Source organism: Falco biarmicus, chromosome 4, assembly GCF_023638135.1.
Source record: "Falco biarmicus isolate bFalBia1 chromosome 4, bFalBia1.pri, whole genome shotgun sequence".
Classification (NCBI taxonomy): domain Eukaryota; kingdom Metazoa; phylum Chordata; class Aves; order Falconiformes; family Falconidae; genus Falco; species Falco biarmicus.
The window spans coordinates 79,579,530-79,595,537 of NC_079291.1; the positions used below are offsets into that span (position 1 = coordinate 79,579,530).

The 16,008-nt window shown below is 41.4% G+C and overlaps 1 protein-coding gene across 7 annotated transcripts in view; it reads left to right on the forward strand.

Annotated features, from left to right (window-relative positions):
• EEF2K (eukaryotic elongation factor 2 kinase) overlaps positions 1 to 16,008 on the forward strand; it is a 33,781-nt gene that overhangs the window by 4,784 nt on the left and 12,989 nt on the right. For 3 of the 7 annotated variants that reach the window (XR_008821425.1, XM_056335814.1, XM_056335817.1), the window contains exons 2-8: positions 2,744 to 3,068; positions 4,854 to 4,904; positions 6,742 to 6,842; positions 8,989 to 9,049; positions 10,067 to 10,104; positions 12,846 to 13,017; positions 14,855 to 15,004. Coding sequence is in view for 6 of the 7 variants with exons in the window: in XM_056335814.1 (XP_056191789.1) it covers positions 2,823 to 3,068; positions 4,854 to 4,904; positions 6,742 to 6,842; positions 8,989 to 9,049; positions 10,067 to 10,104; positions 12,846 to 13,017; positions 14,855 to 15,004 (819 nt within the window). In the remaining variant the exon portion in view is untranslated. The other 4 variants (XM_056335815.1, XM_056335816.1, XM_056335818.1 and 1 more) reach the window with 4 other exon arrangements.

Here is a 16,008-nt window from a genome sequence, read left to right on the forward strand (position 1 = left end):
TGTCAGACTCAATACAAACCGTCCTGCTCTTCACACCTGCCCCCAGTTCACCGCAGTATTTGTGGTGTGGAGGAAGCTGTGCTGTGTTGGTGCCCACTGGGTTCTTGCCCAGGTGTTGCATTCTCCTGGTCAGTTTTAATGAGTCAGGTTATTCTTTTCTGTGAGCTTGGCTGCGATCAGATTTGCCGATGGACCTCAGAATTGAATAAAAATGCAACAAGAAATAGTGGAGTGACCTGGAAAGCTGCAAGCAGGATACAGTTATAGGGGAATCAGATGTATGTTTTACTCTCAATAGAAGAAACAATTAACAGAAGTGTATAGCAGAAAGCTAATTTCACTTTGGTCTGTGTGTTCACTTTAATGTGGTCTGAGCTTTTGATGTGATTGGGTATTAAAGTCTTTACAGAAAGTCATTAAATTTGGCAGAGACAGGTGTTAGAGACTTCAGGAAATGACTCTGAAACCTAGTGATAGTGCAGTTAATGAGAATGGCGTTTCGGAAAATGTGAGCTGTGACCAATTATAAATACATGTGATAGGGGCAGATTATTGTTCTGTGAAGGTTTCTTTGCTTTTCGAAGCAGCAGCGCATATTAGATGAATCGTGGACCTGCTCCACTCTGGCTGTTTGTATCTTCCTCAATAGCTGGAAACCTCCGTAGATGTGTACTTGATCACGTGAGTGGGCTCAGCAGGAAAAGGACAAGAGTTCAGAGGAAGAAAAGAGCTTTAAGTGCAAGAGTGTCTGGGAAATAGCCTGGCAGTGTGGAAAAGGAGCCTCAGCTATGGAGAAGCACTCTGAAGCAAAGGCACCACGCTGAACAGGAGGCAGGGATGCTGGCAGGTAGCAGCTGTTTCCTACTTGGGCATATATCCCTAGCCGCCTGCTTGGCAGCATATGTTATACATGATGGACTAAAATGAGCTTTTGCCCAGAAGATGTAAAGTTACCCTATTCCAGGGGTGTCACAGCCACCTGCCCCCTTGTGTTTCAGAGGCCTCTTTGCTGAAGCTGTGTTGTGGGGGGGAAGGGGAGACAAGGTCTAGAAATGGGCAACATACCGCTGAAAGTAAATGTTGGTGTCCTACTGCTGATGGCTCTGGACTGTAAAATGTGGAAGAATACAAACTGTTTGCATCTGTATGGCTGGTAATGTGTGAAAGACACAATGCTGACCTTCTGTAGCTTGGGACTGTAGGAATTTAGTTTTGAGTTGTGCTGAATCATCACAAGCTGTTTCTAAGGTGGAGGCTGTTGGGCATGTTCCCACTGCAGTATCTCCAGGAGTGAAACCCAAGTGCCAGGAAAAGTACTTCCATGATTCACTTTTTTATATATATATATAACATATGTCTATTGCAGCAGTTGGGCTGTAGTGTCTGTGCTGTGCTGTGCCTCCCTGAAACTGGTGTCACTAATTTGGAAAAGCTACAGTAAGAGAGGAGACTTGGCAGAGCTGCAGTTCCCATACCCATATGGAACTTCCCATATTGTTTACCGTGTTTAATATTGTTTACATTGTTTAACGTGTCAGAAGACATTCTAGGTAAATATTTCACTGAGGCCACATTCTGGGTGTAGAAATAGTTGAACAGATTTTAGTAAAACCCCATGACCTGCCTGTCTCACATTATTGCTTTTACTTTCAATTTGCATAGTTTACTTCTAAGCTAGGACCCAGGAGAAGCCAAACCCTACCTATTCTGTTCTCTCACAGTCTGGCTACTAAAAAGTTGTAACAACCAATGTCAAAATCAAGCTTTCTGACTTCTTTGGAAAAGGACTGTTAACCAGGGAGAATGTTTTCTTCTTTTAAGCTCTATATGTAAAGCAAACAGAGCTCAGAGACTTGATGCTGTTGAGCAGACTGCCGTATCTGCTGTCTTTAGAGTTGGAAGAGGATTGTTTAGATCGCACAAGACTGGTCCAAAGTGAAATCCTTTTACAGAGTGTGAAAGACAGAAGGGTTGAAGTACTTGTTACACATACCTCCTCTTGTCTCTGTGGTCTGCTGGTGAGTGCACTTGGGCAGCAGCAGTGGCATGGCAGGCCTGCTTTTTTTGCCTCTTTTGTACTTTGTCCTTCTGGGGATGTCCTGGATAGCCTGGGCAATGTGCTGCGCTTTTACTAGCATGCTTTCCACTGTGAACTGCTGGCAACAAGTGAGCTAAAAGCCAACTTAAGTCTCAGCAGCAGAGGCACAGTTTTCTATGTTGTCCTAATAATACTCCCTTCATTGGCATATATGTATGCAATATCCTTGAGAAGACTTGTATTGAAAAAAATTTAAAACCTGTCTGTAATGCTTGATGTAAAACTCCCTTGAGTTTCTAAGACCAGTATTGTGAAACTCAGCATTTCAGATAAGGAAGAATAAAAACATTCAGAGGAGGAGATAGGAGCATTAACAAATGTCAGTCATAAGCAGCAGGTGGTGTTCGCGGTCTCTCAGATTTTATAGAACTGTTCTGTACTTGATTATTTACTTTTCTCAGTCCTGTAGCAATTTAAAAACCTTACAAATTAAAAACCAAACAAAATTAAAAAACTGTTTGGAAACCCAGATCTAGCACTGAAGTGTTCAAAGCCACATGTAAGTATTTAGGTACTTCAGGATCATTTTTACAGAGCCATATGCAAATGATTCTTTTTCTACCAGTGTGCTGACATGAGTTTCATGCATCATTTGTTCTTTTATAACAACCTTTTTTTGTTTGTTTGTTTTTCTCTCCCACCCAGCTTCTTCCCTCCATTTGCATGTGCATTGGAGTAGTGGTTGTTTTAATCATTGCAGGAGTTAAACTGACCTCCTACAAACATGGCAGACGAAGACCTTATTTTTCGTATGGAAGGGATTGATAATGCTAGATCGACTACAGCAAACTCTGGAAATTATCTTGATGCTCATAGTGATGATGAAGACAATTATTTTATCTGTCCAATAACTGATGATCCAGTTTCTAACAAGTCTACTGGTATCAAAGTTGACAATTATTATAGCAACTTAGCGAAAACTGAGCAGTACAGTTCAAGCTCTTCTCCTAGAAACTCCTTTAGCTTTAAGGTAAGTATTGGCTCCAGCCTTCAATAAGTTTTTGGTTTTACTTAGTTGGCATGAGGCATTCTCTTAACTGCTTCATCTCTTGTAACTAACACTTCTCAACAACAATAACAACAAATCTTTTTTTTTTCCAGACCTGCCAGTAATTCCATTAAGCCAATAGTCTGACACTGCCATGGAATTCCTTACTGTCCCTTTTGGTTCAGTGGGAGATCTTCATCTAGCGATCTTTGATCTAACAAACAATTCACTGCTATTATGAATAAACCATTTAAAAAGCAATATGGTGATTGGGAGGTTTGCAAGATGATACTTGTAAGCTAAATCGGGACCTGGCAGAAGATACTTTATTATGGATTTTGCCGAGCAGAGTTAACAATCCATAATGTTTTTATTTGGACATAAAATTATAAATTATAAAATTTTTATATAGAGAGGGTTTTTTTATAGACGTTTAGGTTATAGCTCTTTCTGGGGCAGCTTTTAACATGTTGACTCTTGTGCTTGGGCATGAAGTGTAACACCGGCAGTAGTTCCTGACAGTGTACTTGAGCAGTGTCTGACCTTTTTGAAACGAATGGCAGTCACAACATTGCAGAGAGGTCAAAGGGGGTGTAGATGGTGTGTCCTTGGCAGTGTGTCCTGTTCCACTCGACTGGCTCCCTTTGCACAGATCAGGTCAGGGAATGGAGCCTCAGGAATGGAAGTGAGTCACTCTGTAGGTTAGATATTCCAAATATGCAACATTTGTGGTAAACTGACATGTCTCTTAGATTTTGTCTAGACTAGGATTTAATATATTTTATTAACACACTTCTTGTTATAAATATTAACATATGTTTAATAGATACTCTAAAATCTTGGTTATGCCTAATGCATGCTTTATTTCTGGAGAGATACCAGAGGGTTTATTTCAGTCAGCTGACATACTAAGTAACTCATTAAAAGTGAAATTGTCTTGTCTGCAGTAAAATTTTTACCAGGGCTAGTTAATAGAAACATTGAAAGGTAGATATTCCTAAGGAAGGTGAAGAGTAAGTATAGACAAGAGGACAGATTTTAGTGTGCGCTGTACCAAGCAAGTTAAGACCTGATAGGGAGCTTAGTCTTCGTTTGTGTGTACATTTTAGCATGTACTAAATATTTGCCTCTGGATTTGCAGTGTGAGTTCTGAGTCATGTGGCCTGAGATAAAACTGATGAGGACTTAAGAAATAGCAATTATTTCCTCCTTACTAAGCTATCATATTGTTTCTGCAGAATACATGTGCCCATGCTTTGGTGTCCACAATGTCTAGTTTGGCATTTTAGCCCCTATCACAGATAAAATGCATTGAGTTGAGATGTGGAGCCAGCAATCTCCTTCTGCTGCTTAAGCTGCAGAAATGTTGGATTTCCAACACCATGAAGCAGACAGCCAGGACTGATAATATCTTAAACCACCACAGCCTGGTCTAGTCAGAGTCTACCTGTCGGACCCCAAAGCTAATGGCAGTGTGGGCTATTGATAGTTGCTATTAAGTCTCTGCCTTTAAACAGGACTCAGCAATGTTTAATTAGCTAGTTAATAGACAGGACTCTTTTAATGCATGTTTTCCAATTTAAAAAAATTACCAACTTACCTCAGTAGGTTTGTTTACAAATGTTCTAAGAATGAACTTAAATCAAAGAGTGGCTTTTCAGTGGAATTTTTTAAAAAAAAGTTAACAAAGAGAACAAAGACTCTTTGCCAATCATTTGTCTTATCACGTATATTTTCCTACTTTTATGTTTCTCGTGCATCCTTTAGAATGACACACAGCATCGTTCTAAGATTGGCTCTGTGGTTGACCATAGTCGGGTAGGTCAAAAAGAAAATGTGAACACCATCTCTAATAGTTGCATTAAGATTTTTTGTGGTGTGGGTTTTTTTTTTCCTTTTATGGCCTTTTTTTGTTCATTATTTTATTGTCTGGGAGAACTGCTTGCCTCAGTCTATAAAAGTCATCAAGTCAAAACTGGAAAAGATATCTGTTGAATGAAATAATACCCATCTTTAGATCTCTACTCTGAAATATCACTTCTTTTAAAGTGCGTATCTGTAGTTGTTTCTTCACAGTGTTCCCTACTGTGGATGAGAATAGAATGGATGCAAGACATCTGCTTAGTCTGTATGGCAGCCGTGTGCCTACAGCAGCAGAAAAACTGCACTGTTAGCACCGTTTCCATGAAGTCCAGCTTCTGTTTGTTTGAAGATTAGAATACAACTTTTGTTCAAAGCACCTCACAAGATCAAGCACAAGTAATTGATTTACTTAAATCATTACCTAGCATGGACACATACCACCTTTTGGAGAGGGACCCTACTCAAGAATGATTTGATATAGATAACTGACCAAGCAATTCTACTTGTTTCTGTCTCTTCCTATTTCTTTCATATATATCCAAGTATGGAATTCCCCGGTTCCATATGAAATGTGTATCATCACATGATCTGAGGCAACTTCCTTTTCTTATGAAACATGTATGAAATCTTTTTCAGTATGTCTTTTAAACTTGTTTCATTTATTGTAATACTGTGTTCATTTTGTAGTTTTGTTGTCAGAAAGGGGAGCATTTAAGTTGTTTGCAAGATATGAAGAACTACAGCTGAAATAAATGAACAATTTAAAAGCTCAGCTGCTTCAGAAACTTGCTTGATGTCATTGCTAACGTGAATTTACACTGTATTTTTAAAAAGTTTTGACATAGATTTCAATTCAGAGAATTTAAAGAAAAAAGAAAAATAAAAAAAAAAAAAGAATTAAAAAAAGCCCACTAATATTGTAAAAGTTACTGTTTCTGCATACCTGAGATTCAGACAGACAGTAACAAAACCTCAGACCACAGTATTTCTTTACTAGTGGGGGTGCAGTGGCCTTTTCTCCTGCTCACCTTGCAGAAGGCATTTGAGACGTCACAGGATGATATCTTCAGTTCTCTCGGAACAGTACAGTGTAAAAAGAGGGAGATCAAAACGTTAAGTGAAAGCATCTAAATTGGCTGGTAGAGGAAGTTTCTTTATATTCCAGAAAACTCCTTTGGTATTTTTACTATTGACTTGGTGGAGATTGAAATAGCTACTTGTCTGGAATTGTTATAATCATCCATTTTTACAACATTCTAATTTCTTCTTTCCTATGCTGAGCACAGTTTGGGGGCCTTGGGTTTATTTTGCTTTGTTCATATTGCTCTATTGCTAATGGACTTTTTTATGCTTACACATATGCATACACACAACAGCATATGCTGTTAGTTACAAAAAGTTAAAAATCAAACCAATAAAAGTGAGTTAATGTCCTCTAGGTGTGCCTTATCACTATTTGCAGTGTATGTTAGAGATATTTGCAAATTACAACAGGTCTTACAAATTGTATTTGGGATATACTAGACCAGATTCTGTTCTCAGTAACTTTACAGTGGTGCAAATTAAACTGAGGCCTGATGCTTTATATTTCTGAACTGTGTTTCATTATACTTAAAGCTATAAAACATCAGAGTGTTCTTCTGTACTGCTTGGTCAGTGCTCTGAAGAGTGCTTTGGGGGCTTATGTAGTTGCATATCTTTGTAGCATTGGGATCCTGATGTGCTCTACAAAATGCTGTTGTTGTGAGTTGCTGCTGATTATAAATAACCTGCCAGTTTGTAACTTCTTCAGGAAACCTGGAAACATGCTATTCAGAAAGCCAAGCACATGCCTGATCCGTGGGCAGAATTTCATCTTGAGGACATTGAGACGGAACATGCCACTCGTTACAGGTCTGTGGGTCTTTCTGCTTTTAATGCTGATGTTAAGCAGAATGTGCTGGTTTATGCAAGGACTGTGTTTGTGTAGTGCAGAATATGTGTAATTACATGAATGAAGAGCTGTCAGTAATGTCCAAGGTGAGTGTCTTAACTGAATCTCCCAGGAACATGTAAATACTGCACATCATAAAAAAAAAATATATTTCAGAAAACCAGTGTCACACTCTTTCTCTCCCACCTTAGTAGTATTTATGAGTTTCGTCATGTATACAGGAAACAAGGCTGAAAAGTATTTTCTACTTGATTTATTAATGCTGTAAACTTAATCTAATAAGGAAATGAATTCCAATAAAGAGGCAGCATATTTAGTTTAAGTAGTTTAGGAAAAAAAGCAACATAATACTCTGTGCCTTTCCCAAAATAGCAGTTTCACTGTTGCCTGTTTATGCAGTATTGCTTTATGTGGCTGGAATTTGAATCCTTATAAAGCCCAGAATAGCTCAGCATGGTGTACGTGCTAAGACTGAGTTTGGCCCTTAAAGTATTCTCAGTGCTTTAGCACAGGCTTTGCCAAAACATTTACCCTACTGACACAGGTTTCTGGGTGGAAGGGGTAGGAGTTAGAGGCCAGTTAATTACCACTTAGCATCAGTGTTTGGGGAGGCCTCCCTTCCAATCACATAATGCTGTCAGGCAGTGCTTTTCTTCCCCATAGACTGCATCTGTCCCTGGTCAGCCACACAGTCCTGAAATAGTTTGCATATTTTGAAATACAAATAAGTGATAATACTGGTTTAGGGCTACTCGAATACTTAAAAAGAGATGGCTCTGATACTCCTGTCTCCAGCTCTTTTGTCTGCTGCAGACTGGGGTGGTACAGAATATATAAGGGGACATATGGGTGTCTGTATGCATGAAGTACTTGGTGCAAGTCAGGGGAAACAGGCTGGAAACAATCATGTGTTGGTGACTCAACCACTGTGGTTGTCTCTTTGGCTTTTACTGTGTTGGGAATTAAGGGATGGGGAGTCTATATTATCATAGGGTTGTGCAGACTTGCTCCTCCCTTTGTGCAGTGTTGGGCAGTTCTTGGCCCTGCTGCTTTTCACAGCCACAGTTGGTGCTGCGTTCTGCTCACATCCTCTGCAGCCCTGTGGCAGATACCCAGCCAGAACCAGGTTTCTGCAAGCACAGGGTTGGAGGAGACAACCTGTCCAGTGTGTAGGGCATGGTAAGGCTCTTTCTGCCCTGTCATGGTTTAATCCCAGCCAGCAATTAATTACTACCCAGCTGCTCACTCACTCCCCACACAGTGGGATGGGGGAGAGAATCAGAACTCGTGGGTTGAGATAAAGACAGTTTAATAGTTAAAGCAAAAGCCATGCACACAAGCCAAGCAAAACAAGGAATTCATTCACCACTTCCCGTTGGCAGGCAGGTGTTCAGCCATGCCCAAGAAAGCAGGGATCCATCATGCATAATGGTTACTTGGGCAGATAAATGTCATCACTCCAAATGTACCCCTCTTCCTCCTTCTTCCCCTGGTTTTATATGCTAAACATGATGGCATGTGGTATGGAATATCCCTTTGGTCAGTTGGGGTCAGCCATCCCCTGTGTCCCCTTCCAAGTTCTTATGCACCCCTAGCTTACTCACTGATGGGATGGTGTGAGAAGCAGAAAAGGCCTTATTGACTCTGTGCAAGCATGGCTCAGCAATAATGAAAACATCTCTGAATTATTAACACTATTTCTAGCACAAGTCCAAAACACAGCCCCATACCAACTACTGTGAAGAAAATTAATACTGCCCCAGCCAAAACCAGCATGTGCCCCTAGTGTAACGCCTAGGCATCACAGAGGAGATTTCACGTCCAAGCAGATAAAGCCTAATTTGTAGTGTTGCAAAAGTTTTGCTTCTGTAGTAGGATCTGTTCATTGTCAACAGGATTCAGTGTCTTTTCAAAGAGCTATACATTTTCTTTTCCACCTGAAGTAAAGAGGGGAGGAGTGTGGTAGAAAGACAAGAAGTTTTTGTGTTGGAGTGGCAGCAACGCTTTGCAACAATCAGCCAGAGATAAGGAAGGATAGGCACTGGGGGTGGGAGGATTTGGGTTCCCTCTGCATTTTTCTAAGAGGTACATCTCCTGATTTTGCAGGTACAATGCAGTTACTGGGGACTGGGTTGAAGATGAAGTCCTTATCAAGATGGCTTCACAAGTAAGATCACTCTGTCCTTCATATTTATTAGCGGCCAATTTCCCACTTCCTGTTACTGAATAGTGGCAGCAATATGTTTTCCTCATACAGAAGTTTTGAAGTCTCAGTGTAGTTCTTTTCTCCTGCCTTTCTTTTTCCTCGGCTCATCCAGTATGTTTTGGTGTCCCAACAGCTTTTTCTCCCCAGAGTAGAGCAGACCATGGAGTCAGCCCTTCCCCATCAACAACATGAGGCTTTTGTTTGCTTCCCAGTGACCTCCCTCCCATTTCCTGCTGGCCTCATCTCTCTGCCTGCCAATAGTCCTCTATGTTGAGTGCTTCCAAATAATTTCTGCTCATAGGATGAACACAGACTGAATTTTTGGTATGTGAGGGTGGAAGCTACTGTCGCTTTGCAATTAAATCATGGAGTTAGTGGTGTGTTGGAGTCACAGAATCATAGAATGGTCAGGGTTGGAAGGGACCTCTGGAGATCATTTAGTCCACCCCCCTGCTAAAGCAGGTTCTCCTAGAGCAGGTTGCACAAAGTCACATCCAGATGGGTTTTCAACGTTTCCAGAGAAGGAGACTGCACAGCCTCTCCAGGCAGCCTGTGCTAGTGCTCTGAGTTACCTTGCTCTGTGCTACTGAGGTGGCATCTGGGGAGGTGATGCTGTGTTTGGCACGTCCTGTATGGAAGCCTAAATGTGGAGAGCATGAGGTCTGCGGAGCCAGCTTCTCTAGGCAGTCACAACAGAGCTGACTCCAAACTAGAGAGAGAATTAAAACAGCTTCTTCAAAAGACATACCATGTCTGCCTCATGGGATATTGAGGGGTGGCTTATTCTCAGTGTCTTTTCCCCAGGTTTGTTCTTACACTGGCAGTGGGTTTTCACTTTGAGGAGATAGATATTGTATAGAGCCTGTTTGAGAACTGCTTTCTGCAGGATGTAAAGGGGGAAGACATGCTTGTGTCTCTGGTTAGATATTAACACTGTGGAAATGGCAATGCTGAAGTGTTTGGTTTTTTTCCCCCTAGCCTTTTGGCCGTGGAGCAATGCGAGAGTGTTTCAGAACGTAAGTATCTGCTGCCTTTATCTTTGTTGGCCTCCATGCAGTATTTTCTTCTGTGGTGACTGGAATTTCACTTGGGTATGGTGGAAATTGTCTAAAGTGTGGCTCCCCTTTGGCTCCCCATTAGCTCCCTGTGGTGCCTTTCTGAAAGGCATAGCTGAGGGTTTTATTCCTGTTTGTGTGACTCTGGCCTCAGCGCAGCGAATGGGGTTCAGAAAGCAGAACATTCTTGTAAAGGAAGTACAAGCAAGCGTCATGCAGGTATCCAGTGAGCTTGCTTTGGAAAGTCAAGCCTTTGCCTGTACTGGAACTGCAGTGGGATGGATAATGTGCAATCATGTCTAGTTCCAGCAAGTATAAGACTACTCAATTAGCACTTTATAAATTTACGCTATTTTCACCATCTCTTGGAAGCAAAATACTGATAAAAGTACAGAGCTACTTGAAAAAAAGTACAGAACTACTACAAAAGCCAGTTCATTTCTGTGTTCCTGGTGTGCTAAAATATCTTTGATTTTGATATGGGGCCATAGGCGTGTACAGCCTGAGGGCAAACTCGAGGCTTAGTTAGGCAGAGAAAAGGGGAAGGAGTAGCTGGATGGTGCGGTTTCAACTTGGAAAGCCTCCCTCAGGTTATCCTTCCAGGGTTTACTTTGGGTCATGTATACCAGAGTAATCCTGACTACGGCAGAGCTTGAGCACTAACAGTTACTCTTTCCAGAACGGTAAAGCGTGGAGGAGGAACTTTCATTTCCTCACAGAGTGTTAGCAAATATGGTTGCGGGCATCAGCATCTAGCTATAAATCAGTTTGTGCTAGAAAAGTACCCCACCCTTTCCAGTCTCTGGAAATGAGTGTTTCCTGGAAAATATGCAAGTGTGTGTTTAAGGTCCTTCCCCCTTCTTTCCAGCTGTGGAATCCAGAGAAACTGGATTTCATGTCTGGTTTCACTTCTGGAAAGAGAGAAACTCCTGAATAGTAGAAACATGATGTTTTGAACCTGAGCAAAAAGGAGGAAAAGTAACCAACTCTGTCCTCCAGTTTGGCAGTTTCAGTATCAGTTCGTGCTAGTGGTTGTGTTCTTGCAAAGCCAGATAGACACAGCAGTGAGTGAAGCCTAGGAAGTAACAAATCTTAGCCTGCTGACATTGCTGCTGACGTTGCTTTTAGCTCTTGTTATTTACCAAATTCCCCTTTACACAGTATCTTGAGTAGTGCCATAAACACAAATTTGTCTTTGCAGCTTTGCTTTAACCTCTTGTATAAAGAACGTGTAACTCATATGTCTGCTTCCTACTGCTGGATTTTCCGTAACTCTCAGCGGTGTACTGGTATTTCCCATCAGGAGTGCTCTCTTCTAGATTTTTTGCAACTCTGCAAGTTATTAGTCATGACAGTGACAGTGTTACCTGCACTTTGCTCAACGAACTTCAGAGAGTATTGGCTTTAGAAGAGCACATGAACTGGCTTGTTTTATGTGGAGAAATGTGTTTCTTCAGAGAACTGGAAAGGTTTCCAATCCTGGCTGAAATTCTTACCTCACTTGCTTGTTCCTTCTTTCCAAAGCCTCTCTTTCAGCGACTGCCTGTCCATTTCTGCAGGAGGACAGATAATCTGAAGTTGCTTTGCCTTTAGGGTGTCCCCTGTACCAAGACCTCTGCACTGAGGTCTTGGAGAGGAAAGGAAGGAGGGGGGAGGGTTGAGAGTTTGAGTGCTGCTAGTAGTTCCTCAAAATCTACAGTTTGCCGTGGCACCGAGAAATGCTCGCAGAACCATTGTTACTGAGCAGAGTCTGAGAACTACTCAGTAGCCATCTGTGCCTTATGCTAGATACTCTTCTTCATACTTCTCCTCCTTCAGACTGGCTTGGCATTGCTTTGGTCTCCAGCAATACCACTGCAGCCACAGTGGAGGAGCTTTATACCTTTTTGCTATCTTCTCTGGTGAATTAAGTTCTTGGGAGAGGGGGGCATGCGTGGGGGAAGTGCTTTCCCCCTTGTGTTCCATATAAATGGGTGAGGCTGCTCTAGGAAAGAAGACCATGTCTGCTTTGGAATTCTTGATAACTTGTGGGCTTTTTTTCCCATTTGACTTGAATGCTGGCATCTTCCGTGAACAGTGAGTACCTGCTTAATCCATTTGTTGGCAGCCAGCAGATCCTCTGTTGTCAAAGTTTTCCCTCCCCTGCCCCCCGCACTTTTGAGGGATCTATGGATTAAAGATTTGCACATCAACAAAAGTTAAAGGCTACATCATAAGAATTATCAGGTGCAGTTTTCCTTCTGGGAGCACAGAGGATACTTAGTCACCCCTGTGTGTTGAGAAGGCAGCAGTTTGCTGTTATCATAGGAGAGGCTTTTCTCCTCAGTTCACGTTGGAAAGGCACTCCCTGTTAATTTATGCAGGAAATAATTGTTGACATTAGAACAGGGTGTTGAGGTGGCACCAACCCCTCATGCTCTGGGGTTGAGGGGAGTGGAGAGGGAAAGGCAATGAGAAAAGGAGGAAGTTCAGAGCAGTAGCTGCAGTGCAACCAGATACTTTGGCATGTCCCAGTCACTCTTAGGGCATGTTGCTTTTTCCCTTGCCCCCTACCTGTGCTTTGCTTTTCACCTAGAATATCTGGTAAATGACTGAAGAATGCTTATCGCAGGGCCTGGCTCTGTCCACATGGGCAAAGGAATAGGAAAGATTGAATTAAAATTCATAGTTTTCTTTTCATCAGCAATTGATTTGTCTTTCAGGAAAAAGCTGTCCAACTTCTTACACACACAGAACTGGAAAGGTGCTTATAACTATGTTGCCAAGCAATACATAGAGAGCGTGGGTAGGGATGTGTATTTTGAGGATGTCCGACTTCAGATGGAAGCAAAACTCTGGGGAGAAGAGTACAACCGGCACAAGCCACCAAAACAGGTACATTCAAATATCTTGCTAAGCAAAAATGCAGTCTTGCTTTCCTATTAGATTAGTTTTCAGATTAGAGGGAATTACTTGTCTCACATTCCATTAAATTTAATTGTTTAGATAGATTCTTCTGCCCTACTGTGTTTTCCCTTTAAATGATAACTGATTTTTAATGAAGTAAATGCAGAAATTGCTTTATATTTCCAGCATTAGGAGTTATGTGTTTGTGAATGTCTGACTGTTCTCAGCTGTTGACCAAAGACCAAAATAAAATGGTGTTTGTATTGCTCCTTTTGATATTTACGCAGCTGCTTTTGAGATAACCAGAGATGTGACAGAATTTATTGCCAGCAGCAGTCTTAGTAAGCACTTAACTGTTAGTGCTCCAGGAAGGTAGAGGCTTAAATCTTGTAAACCTATCTAAACACCTAACTAGTGTTGATTTTTAAGAGCAGCTGCAAACATGAATAAATTTATGAAGCTATTCAAATACAGATTACTGAGGGGTGGTCAAGAATTTTTCCAGAAAATGAAGATACTGTGGATTTCTTTCCTTCAGGTGTCTCGGTGACAATACTAGCACATTGTGTTAAGTGCAAAGCATTAAGATGTATGAAAGTCCTGGATGGATCAAATACCACACTAGGCTCAGGGTATCAAGAGAAGTCCCATCCTCTGTGCTAGGGATGTCCATAAACACATCAGATTGAGGAAGAAGTGGTTTTACTGCTTTGCTGGCTGTATTTCTGGTTTTTTGCAGTCCATGCTAAATGTTTTGTACAGCCAGCACAGCTTCGCGCTTTTCCATGCTAGTAAATTGGATAGCTGCTGATAAAAGCTGGCCATTGCATCCTGGGGAAAAACACCTCAAGCAGCAACAATCAGCTTCTTAAAAGACAAGAAACTAAAGTGCAGGGATGAAGGACTGCAGCTGTCTTTCACTCCCAGCCAGTAGAGCCTTTTTGTTGAGTACATCCACTGTATGTACCAACAAAGCATCCAAGCCCCTTTAATCCACGGCTAGTACTGGATGCCTGAGTGTAACTGGCTTCAAATGAGTGCAAGAGGCAGCTTGTAGGAAGGGTGCTGTACATGCACTGTGGTATCTTGGTTCCTGCTCTTGGCTCTACCACAGACTGTGTGTGATGTGACAAGATGCTTGGGTCAAGAAGTATACCTCAGTGTGGGGGCCTTAACAATGTAATAGCCAAAATGAGCGCTTCTGGGTATGCGGACTGTGTGCGTTGCCTCCCAAATGAGCGTTAGTTAAGAACTACCTGTCTCACAACAGCAAGGTGAGGTTATAGAGTGAAGTGCACAGAGAGGAATCTAGAAATCTGGAAGTTTAAAACGGCACGTGGGGGAAAAGATGTAAACAAAGCGAGAGTTGTGATGGTTTCTCCTTTAGGAATGTGTCTGGGTCAGAGGAAGGAGATGAGGCAGGGTACAGAAATACCTGAATGGTAGATGTCTTCAGTCCTCTGAAAAGGCATTTCTTCAAGTTGTGCAGTAGTTACTGTATGTTTTGCTCTCTGGGTATAGACTATTTGCAGTGTACTCTTAAGGTGCCCAGAAAAATAAAATAGAAAAGCAACACTTACTAAGAATTTTCAGAAGGATTTGTTGCAGAAGTGAGCTGTTTTGAAGTGACTGCTTTTAATTTATGGAATTCCTCCAATAGCCTAATGAGCATGTGACTCTTCCACCACCCCCTTGTCAACAGACAGATCTTTGCAATTGTTCAGCATTTTTCATTGGGAAAGTTTTCACAGCTGGGGGATTCACAGACACTTTGATCTGAAGACAGTATTCTGTTAGTCATTGTTTATCTTCTTTCCCTCCCCAGGTGGATATAGTACAGACCTGTATTATTGAAATGAAGAACAGACCTGGAAAGCCTCTCTTTCATTTGGAACACTACATTGAGGGCAAATACATCAAATATAACTCAAATTCTGGTTTTGTGCGAGACGACAACATTCGTCTTACTCCGCAAGTGAGTCTTTGTTCAGTGCTTTCCATAAAGTCTGCTGAAGGGAATTTCTTGGCTCTATTTAGAGGTCTTGCATTACTGCCAAGAAAGGAAACTGCAGGCTTTCCAGTACAATGCCAAATTAATTTCTCTTTTTGCAGTACGTCTGCCCCTAATTTGGGGCCTGCTTTTTCAAGTGCTGAGTGCTTCCTTATTGCATTTCACTGTCTTGATTTTAGTTGAGACAAACATGGTTAATACTCTTTGGAAACCTTAAGCTCTTTGACTCTAATCATAATTGCAGACATCGACATATTTCAAACTCTCAGATTAAGGGGGGAAAGAGACTTCTCATGTAATATGTACTAAGTAGTCTTCTGGTGCCTCATGTAATATGCAAAAGGAGGTGGCAGATATCCAAGTCATGTAAATAAGAAATCTAGTCCATTTGCATGTAAAAATCTGGTTTTTTTCACTTATAACCTCTGAAAAGATCATACTGAGATTGCATGTAGAAGTACAAGTACATATTTCATGTGATTCTTGGATTTTGTGCGAGAACTTTAAAATACTGGTGAAAAAATGCAGTGGTAAGCATAGCAACGGAGTGTTTTTACTGGGGTTTGAAGGTTTTGTTCTTTTCCTTTTTTTTCATGTATTTTTAAGGTATTCATCATGATGCTTAATGTAAGCAGAGGGTTTATGTTCTGGGCTGTCTTTTGTACACTGAATCAGTGCTATGCTTTCACAGGTTGGGAACAAAATGTTCCATGAGATTTGCTGCAGTTAAAAATGTTTGTATATCACCACCAGTCACCTCCCCCAGGCCTGGCAGTACTTTTTTGGAGGGCTTCCCAGAAGATTCCTAATGTCTCAGCTTCATGCCAAAGAGAAGGGTGCTTTATACCTGATTCTTGAAACACTGCTTTTAACAGTACAAATGTACATTTCGTTATCTGATACATGGATGTAGAGCCAGATCAGCCATTCAGGGGACCTCCCAGAGGGCATAATAGGGGAAAGAATTT